This window comes from Schistocerca serialis, chromosome 2 (genome assembly GCF_023864345.2).
Source record: "Schistocerca serialis cubense isolate TAMUIC-IGC-003099 chromosome 2, iqSchSeri2.2, whole genome shotgun sequence".
NCBI classification, from domain to species: domain Eukaryota; kingdom Metazoa; phylum Arthropoda; class Insecta; order Orthoptera; family Acrididae; genus Schistocerca; species Schistocerca serialis.
This window is the reverse complement of record NC_064639.1, coordinates 1,086,841,794-1,086,851,983: the sequence shown is the minus strand read 5'-3', so window position 1 is coordinate 1,086,851,983 and position 10,190 is coordinate 1,086,841,794. Positions and strand designations below refer to the sequence as shown.

The following is a 10,190-nucleotide window of genomic DNA, read 5'->3' as shown; positions in this document are numbered from 1 at the left end:
AGGAAATGTGGCCTGTAACTAAAAAAACCGCTAGGGTCGGAGGTTCGAATCCTGCCTCGGGCATGGATGTGTGTGATGTCCTTAGGTTAGTTCGGTTTAAGTAGTTCTAAGTTCTAGGGGGCTGATGACCTCAGACGTTAAGTGCCATAGGGCTCAGAGCCAAAGATGACGCTCAGAGAACCGAAGGCGACAGACGTTTAGAGCCTCGGAACCAGCGATCACAAACGAGTGAAAACAGCAAACGCATCTCTGCACACAGACAAAATGTTTACAAAACATGAAGAGTTAGGTACTGAGCGTGGCATGTTCGTTAAGGAAATAAGACAGACGTGCTATGTAACCTTAAATGACGGCACTAGATGCTTTTCCATTACAACGTGTCAAATACATAAGAAGCACAGATGAAGTATCAGATACTGGGATGAAATTGATGATAGGATAATGGGCGTAGAATTCTCAAAACAAGGCTTTTTTATAAAAAATTAACAACTGTACTGTACAGCATAAACGCCCGCAAAGAAATAATTTCAACGGTAGATTTTAATGGAAAAGCAGTGATGGCCTCTGATGGTGGAGTAGTGGGAGGATATGAAGAGTAAATCACAATGGAATGAGTATGTGTGAGACATTGTCCTAGATTATTCTAAATGGTTCTTTTCCTCACAAGCTGATCCGCAAGTGTACATGGGAGAGAACTTCCAGAAATACCAGGTCAATAATAAACTACATTATTCAAAATAAAAATTCCAACATAAGAACCAATCGTTAGATTCTACAGGGGTGCGGAACGTGTCAGACTAATTCCTGTTAGGTGCAAAGATGATAGTGACATCCAAGGGCCAAAGACAAATTAAATAGGCAAATATGCCCTCGAGGACAGTGGATACTATATAATGCAACTTAGGTAGCTTATTCATAAATTACGGTTGTCAAACAAACTGAGGCACTTAGAAGAAGAAATGGTGGAGCATATAAACCATGTAATTAACAAATGCATACATGATCCTGCACTTGGAGCACTAGAACCGCAAGAGGATGACAGAAAGTGGCTTTCACAATGGAGGACTCAAAGCTTTGAAGAAAAAGTAAACTGGTTCAGAACACGGGACAAACATGGTAGAGCCTTGTTTGTTAGAATGAACAGAGAAGTAAAAAAGAACATGTGGGAAAAGAAAAATAAAACCTGGGAGGATAAATGCAAAGAAGTCGATCGATACACGGAGAGCACAGAAGTGGCGGCAGCATGGAAAATGATTGCAGGCCTGAGGAAAGAAGTAAAAGAAAGAGCAAACCGTTAATTACCAATCTGATAGAGTCTGAGAAGCATATTAAAGGCCTGTTAACAGAAAAAGGGGCAGTGTACACGGAAAGGAAGTGGAAGATATGGGAGAAATTGGAAATTCGTGGTAAGGTCTTACAGGACCAAACTGCTGAGTCATCGGTCCCTAAGCTTACCCACTACTTAATCTAATTTAAACTAACTTACGCTAAGGATAACACACACACCCATGCCAGAGGGAGGACTCGAATCTCCGACGGGGGGAGCCAAGCGGACCGTGACAAGGCGCCTTACACCGTGCGGCTACCCCTAGCGGCAAGGTATGGGAGAACCAGGAAGATGCACAGATAGAGAAAATAACTACGAAAGAGGTACAGAAGGCGGTCACATAAATTGAAATTAGGAAATCACCAGGGCCTGTCTGGAAATGTACCGGTAGAATTAGTGCGGTAATGCCCCAGCATTCTATATAAATTTCCTAAGCATGTTACTTAATAAATCTATGTGCGATGGAGCGAAAATTACAGCAGAGTGGAAACTTTGCGTATGTAAGCCTCATGCATAAAAAAAGGAAGCAAGAAAGTTGAAACGCGCATGTATTCAGTACCAGCGATGGCGAGGCATGACAGAATCTCTGACCAGAGAGTTATTTATCGCAGTAGCACGTAGCGAGTCGGCAGGAACAGTTGTTGTGTGTAGGGAGTCGGGAGAAGTAGTAATCAGCCGACTGTAGTAGCGAGTGGATGGTAGTACTGAGTGGGCGTCGGCATGGGTCGGCGGCGTGCTCTCTTTACATCTCTGGTCAAGGTTCGGGACGAGGTATATTGTTAATGAAGGCAATGAAGCAGCATTGCGCACATCTGATAATGTATGTTAATTGTAATTAATTTGTTCAAGAAATGCCCCAATAATAATTTTGGTTTTAAAGTAATCGTTTTAAAGAAAAAGATTCATTACAATTGAAAGAATATTTCATATGCTTTTCCTCCCAGAATCAATTTACCATGGTTTAATTATTTCACAGGGCCTAAGGTCAGCGCTGCTGCCCTATTACTGTGGGTTTAATGATCAATCTTCATTTCTTAATTTTTGTGTCGAGTTTACATTGGGCCATTGTTTTCAATATTTTTGTAGCGAAGGTACAGTTGCTTTTATTTCAATTTAACAATGTTTTGTGGGAGCTCAACAACATTTGGCTTTATTCCGATTAACATTCAATTATAGTCATTAACATTATTTACGGGAGGTTATATTTTCCTTTAAATTATTTACGGGGAGGTTACACTTGGCTCTATTCACATTAACATTTAATTATTGACTTTTAAAAAATTTGCGGGGAGGTTACAAAGTATGTAGCAGTTGTCGGGGTGTAAGTGTCACACGTACAATCAGCAGGCAGTATGGTAGGATTTTAAAATCAAGAATGGAAGAGTTTGTAAATGAAGTGGAAGAACAAAGTGCCTTTAGAAGAGGTAGATCATGTGTAGATAAAATCTTTACTATAAGATAGATCATGGAGAAGAGACTAGAAAGGAGTCTAAGCAGTCATTTGGTTTTCATAGGCCTTGATAAAGCATATGACAAAATACCACTAAAGCTATTGTTCGAGGTGCTGTGGTCAGGGAAAATGACAAAACTTAATGTAAGAAGTATCATAAACCTTTACAACTCAGCAGAAAGTGTCATTATAGTAGGGAAAGTAATTTCTAGGGAGACCTTCAGAATACATAAGGGACTGAAGCAAGAGTGTTGTTTGTCTTCCAGACTCTTTAAGGTATGTGTGTAGAAGGCAATGGATCTGTGAAACAGAAAGTGTGTCGTCATGGGCATTGAAGTAGAGAACCAGCGTATGTACACACATCTCTATGCAGATGATCAGGACGCTGCAGCAAACGATGAAGAGGACATGTCTTACATGCTTAGGAAGTTGTTGGAAGAGTATAAAAAGTGGAGACTGAAAATTAATTTTGACAAGACGGAATACCCATGTTGCGGAGAAGAGGAAAGGAACAGTGACATTGATGGAGAACTGATAAAAGTGAGTAAAGATTTTAAGTGCGTTGGTAGTATCCTACACGTGATGGATGATGTGATAGAGGTATCAAACAACGGAACATTCAAGGAAGGGCGGCTATCCAAAAATTAAATCCTACACTTTGGTCGTGAAGAATGAGTTTAAAGGTTAAAATTAATTTATACAAGTCTTTCGTTGAACCAATAACAAGCAACGGGAGTGAGTGCTGGGAACTCAGAGAAAGAGATTTAGAGCTTTAGAAATGGGCCACCTGAGAAGAGCCTGTAGAATTATCCGAACTGGCCACGTAAGAAATGAGGAAATAAAAGAAAGAACACAGCTCATTATAGTATTACAGATAAAGTAGAATGAAGACAGCTAACTTAGCTTTTGAATGTCAAAAGAACGGATGAAGACAGATGGCATAAGATACTACCTACATGGCAGTTTCCTGAAAGGAGAATAAGGGGAAGCTCATGTAAAGTGTGGCTTAGCGGTATCCAAGAGGCTATAAAGAGAAGAAGAATGGAAGAGGATGAGGAAGAATGGTGAGATCGAAGCATTTGGCAACAGAGATGCTGCTTTCAGAGGCAGCTATACGACTCCCGCAACGAGGAGGAGCAAATACGTTCCCTAAATAATAATAAAGAAAATAAATTTTTTAAAATTTTTCTGTGTGTTAAAAATTTTATTCTTATTGTCGTGGACACGGATACAAATTTCTCTCTCCTCCCGGATATCTGTGTGAGTAGCCTTCCTTATTTCATGCAAAATCGTAAGATTATTGTCAGTATTGGTAATAGTGTATCCATTTGGGATTAGATAAGAAGCTAAGGCTGATATACTGTATTTATTTCAGCCTTGCTGATTTTACTAAATTCACTGAAGAAAAAATGAGTAAATCCCTTAAAGAGTTCACAGAAAGTTCTGGAGCGCTGTAGGTGAAGCAGAACTGGTTCCACGTGGTGATATGATCCTCCACTGCTGACGTCATCGCATTGAAGTGGTGTGTAGTTGCTGGCAGGTTGTGCGGAATTAACGCAATAGAGTGAGTCGACGTGGAGACGTTACAAATGGCAAAAAGGAGCTAACACGCTTGGACCTGCCTCTGATCGCATATTGAATGCAGTTGCCCAATTTGATCGTGTATCCACGCGGACTGTCCAAAGTGTCAGTGTATCAACTTGCCAATTGGGAGTGTCACGCTATCTAAACTGGTGCCAGAGACAGGGATTCCTGTGACACCATTCTTAATGTCTTGTCCGAAATTCACTTCAAGCAGCTGATTAAGGAACCAACTTGAGAAGCTGACGTCCTACACATCCTAGCAACTTACCGAATCAATTAAGGTAGGGGAAAGTCTCAGTAATCATAAGGCTGTTATAGTAACTATGACTTTGGGTATTAGAAGGAAAATCTTCTTGTTTAACAAGAGTGACAGGATATACATTGCAGAGGATCTGAGCAGTCAGCATCAAATATTCAGTCCTAAGAACGAAGACGTGGAGCACAAATGGAAGAAACTCGAAAGCATCGTTCGATATGCCTTACACAAGTGTGCTTCGAAAAAGGTCTAAAGGAGTGGGAAAGACCCACCACTGTTTAATAGCCGTGTTATAAAACTGCTGCGTAAACAAAGAGAGATTTCAAACCTATGCCAATGAGAGATTCATCACACTTTCAAGGGAAGTAAAAACCCAGTTGACAATCAAAAGATGAAAGGGTGAAAATGGGCGCAATAAGACGAGCGTTCAACGACTTTAAAACTATATTTTTTTCAGTTGATCCGACTAAAAACCCTATGAGGTTTTGGTTCTTCATAATGTCAGCAAACGGTTCGAAATCACCCATTGAGTCACGCAGTGACCGTTCTGACACTGAAATGGAACATAACAGAGAAAAGACCGCATGAATGCATTCTGTCTTCCAAACTAGTTTCACCGCGGACGGTCGTAACAAGGCACCTCCTTTCAATCAATGTACCAACGTCTCAATGGCAGATATTGAGATAACCGATCGCAAATAGAAAAAAAGCAATAATCTCATAGTATTAGGAAAGCAACAGGTTCAGACTCGAAGGCTGCAACATTCTACAAGGATTATGCACGGAACTTGCTGCCCTGCTAGCAGCAGATTATGATACACTCATGCTCATAAATGAAGGATAATGGTGATACATGTTGAAACAACGCTGTGGTGGGCAGTTTGCGGGTTTAAATCACCTCGGGGTATGACCAAGCCGTGCATTTGACCTGCGGTCGTCGCACGGTGGCGCTGGCAGCAGTCCACATACGCAGAGGTGTGTTGATGCATGTCAGAGTACGGTGCAGTGAGCAAGTGTGCAGACGTTTTCAGACGTGCTAATGATGACTGTGTGTTGAAAAATCTCTCAAAGAACACATATTGATGACGTTGTGAGGGGTAGAATACTAGGGCGACTGGAGGCTGGTCAAATGACAGAAGGTCATAGCACGGGCCCTCTGTGTGCCACAAAGTGTGATCTCAAGATTATGGCAACGATTCCAGCAGACAGGAAACGTATCCAGGCGCTACATTACGGGATGTCCAAAGTGTACAACACGACAAGAAGACCGATATCTCACCATCAGTGCCCACAGATGGCCACAGAGTACTGCAGGTAGCCTTACTCGGGACCTTACCGCAGTCACTGGAACAGTTGTCTCCATACACACAGTCTACAGACGACTGAACAGACATGGTTTATTCTCCCCGAGACCTGCAAGGTGCATTCCACTGACCCCGGGTCACAGGAGAGCCGTAAAGCCTGGTGTCAAGACCACAGTGCATGGTCACTGGAACAGTGGTCCCAGGTAATGTTCACGAACGAGTCCAGGTATAGTCTGAACAGTGATTGTCGTCCGGTTTTCATCTGGCGTGAACCTGGTGCCAAATACCAACCCCTTAATGCTCTTGAAAGGGATCTGTATGGAGGTCGTGGTTTGATGGTGTGGGGTGGGATTATGATTGGTGCACGTGCAACCCTGCATGTCTTTAACAGAGGAACTGTAACAGGTCAGGTGTGTCGGGACGTCAATTTGCACCAGTATGACCACTTTTTCAGGGGTGCAGTGGGTCTCACCTTCCTCCTAATGGATGATAATGCACGGCCCCATCGAGCTGCCATCGTGGAGGAGTACCTTGAAACAGAAGATATCAGGCGAATGGAGTGGCCTGCCTGTTCTCATGACTTGAACCCCATCGAGCACGTCTGGAATGCTCTTGGTCGACGTATCACAGCACGTCTTCAAACCCCTACGACGCTTCAGGAACTCCGACAGGTACTGGTGCAAGAATGAGAGGCTGTACCCCAGCAGCTGCTCGACCACTTGATCCAGAGTATGCCAACCTGTCGTGCGGCCTGTGTATGTGTGCATGGTGATCATATCCCATATTGATGTCGGGGTACATGCGCATGAAACAGTGGCGTTTTGCAGCACATGTGTTTCGTAACGGTTTTCTCAACTTATCACCAATACCGTGGACTTACAGATCTGTGTCGTGTGTGTTCCCCATGTGCCTATGCTATTAGCGCCAGTTTTGTGTAGTGCCACGTTGTGTGGCACCACACTCTGCAGTTATCCTTAATTTATGAGCATGAGTGTAGTTCGCGGGAGCAACGAAGGGTACCTTGCGACTGTAAAAAAGCGCAGGCCGTTCCCGTCTTCAAGGAGGGTCGTAGGACGGATGGTGCACGTAATTAGAGGCCTATATAGTTAGATGCACGTAATTAGAGGCCTATATAGTTGACCTAAATCTGTTGTAGAATTATGGAACATGTTTTAGGCTCTAGAATTCTTACGTTATTGAAGAACGAAATTCTCCTCTGTAAGAATCAGCGTGGATGCCGCAAACAGAGATCCTGCGAAACTCAGCTCTCTCTGTCCCTCCATGAGATCCATATCGCTGTAGACAACGGCGCTCAGGTTGATGCCATGCTGCTTGACTTCAGGGAGAGAGTGATATATATATATATATATATATATATATATATATATATATATATATATATATATATGAGTGGGCCACTTGATGGCTCGCTACCACGGGCAGTCTTGTTGGCTCACAACACACGCTGGAGGCATCCTGAGGCGAGTTCGCAGATTCGGCTGTCATATCGCAGGCGCTTGTTGTCGCCGCAATCTTAACCATGACGACAAAGAAGCAGTCAGCGGACTGCCCTGCGGCTTCCAGTGGAACGGCGCTGAGGCAACAGGGATGGAGGCCACTGAATCGGCTGCCGGCGCATCCTGACGTCGTCAGAGCTCCACTGCTGTACACGGCCGGCATGCCGTAGTACGTTGCACGGGTCACTGAGGTAGCCCTTCTGCGCCATGCTGTTTTGCTACAGCGAAGTGGTGTCCTCGGCATCTTGGGACCCTGTGACATACACAGAGAGGAACGCGGCACTGTAGCCGGGAATAATAAAACACTTGAAGATCATAGCCGAGTTTTAATACGGAGCATCCTGACAGTTTCCATCCATGTCCAACAATCCCCCACCGCACGCCAACATCTACATTTGGCTGTGACAGCTACATCACTCTGGGACCCGCACCAGGCAAGACTAGTAGAACAGACAGAGAATACCCAATGAAGAGCGGCGCATTTCGTAACTGGATCGTATGGTCACGCGAGACCTTTACAGAGATGCTCAACAAACTCCAAAGGCAGCCGCTACAAGAGAGGCGTTACGCATCACAGAGAGGTTTATGACTGAAATTTCGAGTACTTTCTGGAAAGATTCGGACAACATATATTTTCCTCCCATATACATCTCAAAAAAGTGCGAGGAATTAGAGCAAGTACAGTGTCTTACCGACAATCATACTTTCCACGCGCCATTCACAAGTGGAACAGGAAAGAGGTCTCAGTTAGTGGTACAAAAAGTACCCTCCACTATACACTGTCAGGTGGCTTGCAGAACATTGATGCAGATGTAGAAATAATGACGTACCACTCATAGCCATGTAAGAAGGCATAAGAACAGTTGTAAGAATTTCCTATCCGACAGTAACCAGACACAATGTTACGCTACGGCAATGACTGTCTGTTTCTAATCTCAGAATGGCACATACAGGGCCAATCAGGAAGAGAGGTACACGCTTTGAGGGGTGATAGTATTGGTGATCCTGAATAAAAAACTAAATATGGACATACACCTAAACCGTATAGTTTCTGAGATAGTGCACGTTTAATTTGGATATTTATTTATTTTCCCTTTTATTCAGTACATTGTCATTTTTTTAAAACGTACCACAGTGTAGAAGAATTTGAGATGAACAACTTGAATCGGGACATCTGTGATCTATCAAGTCACGGTCAAATTGGCTTACAAAAACCGCCTAAGCTACAGCGCATCAGCATTGCACGAGAATTTCACTATTCTCTTGCTCACTTCGCGCTGACTCATAGTGCTGGAGAAAAAAATGAATAAGACCTTTCCTGTAGGTAATTTAACGTGGTTTTATTTTGCACTGCAACACGTTTTCGCTAAGGATGCTGTTTTCGATTTATCCAAGAAAACGCAAAAAACTGATTTACCATGTACAGTAGCAGGTATTAGTGTGCACACAACACAGAAACTAGACGGCAGTTGACTGGAGACATCTAGTGTGGTCAGACAAGTTGCTATTTCGCTTCTTTTCGAGTGAATCTAGGAGAAGCTCCGAATGTGCCGTCGGCGCAGTGAGGCATCTTATCTGCAGCGTGTTGGGGATTTAGTTCAGCACCCAGCTGGTTCCGTGAAGTTCTGCGGGTAATCTTCGTGCCATAACTTGGATCCACTCATTCGGTTTACGACGACGATGAACCACGCAGCACGACTGTCTTCCTGTCGCCGCTGTCGTCATTTAATTTGGCGAAGGAAGGCTTGTGCACGCCCCGTCTGAGGATTGTGTGATCTTTGTTGTGTGTGCGATAGTATTCTCGTTGTCTGCATAACGTGTTGATATGGAAAATGCAGACCAGCCCAACATTTATCTAAACGAACCATTCTCGATGTGGCCAGTGTACAGCCAAAGTCGTTAATCCGCCATGGAGAGTGCAACCGGGTAGGGCTCACATTTGTGTCTGATAAACTAGTGGGCTACATGTTACTTTCAGAGGATACAATGGGCTACATGTTACTTTCAGAGGATAAAAGTTAGAAAAGTAGTGTGCTGCTTACGCTCGCATTTTACACTCTTCGAATGTGCAATTTTTTTATTAAATCACTAGTCTTACATATTTCACCAGCAAGAATAATATTAATTTCATCAAAATTTACATAGAAGGTGATGCTAGTCGTCCGGCGAAAAGGACCGTCTTGGTGAAGTCATCCACTATGAAGAACGTGTAGGGGTGGTCAGCCTTGAAGACGATGGGTGGGAAACCACCGAGACCACCTCCTACGAGAACTGAAACATCAGGAATAAACTTTGCATTCTTCATCCCTGTTAATATACCTAACAATGTTATTCACACACCAGTGTAAAGATAAGATTTCTGGAGCATTCAGACAGCGGCAGATAGGAAGAGCGTTGCTCACAAAATCTAGGTCCCCTAGTTACAGTCCCAGTGCAATACATTTACTCCACTGAATATATATGCAGTGAGTACAAAATTCACTTTTATTCGAACTATGTTCATCTCTTCCGTGAACTTCTTTAAAGTCTGACATGTGCTGAAACAAAATCTATTGCAATACCACTTACGACTTACCACTTGCGACTTTAAATACATACAGTATGTGATAAAAAATATCCAGACACCCCCAAAAACATACGTTTTTTCATATTAGGTGCATTTTGCTGCCACCTACTGCCAGGTACTCCATATCAGCGACCTCAGTAGTCATTACACATCGTGAGAGAGCAGAATGGGCCGCTCCGCGGAACT

At 43.3% G+C, this 10,190-nt stretch overlaps 1 protein-coding gene across 1 annotated transcript in view; it reads right to left on the bottom strand.

Annotated features, from left to right (window-relative positions):
- Positions 1-9,575: 9,575 nt before the first annotated feature.
- Positions 9,576-10,190, bottom strand: part of LOC126456635 (leukocyte elastase inhibitor-like) — a 43,799-nt gene continuing 43,184 nt past the window's right edge. Inside the window, exon 5 of the mRNA XM_050092379.1 lies at positions 9,576-9,745. Within this exon, the coding sequence (XP_049948336.1) occupies positions 9,576-9,745 (170 nt within the window). The remainder of the gene's footprint in view (positions 9,746-10,190) is intronic.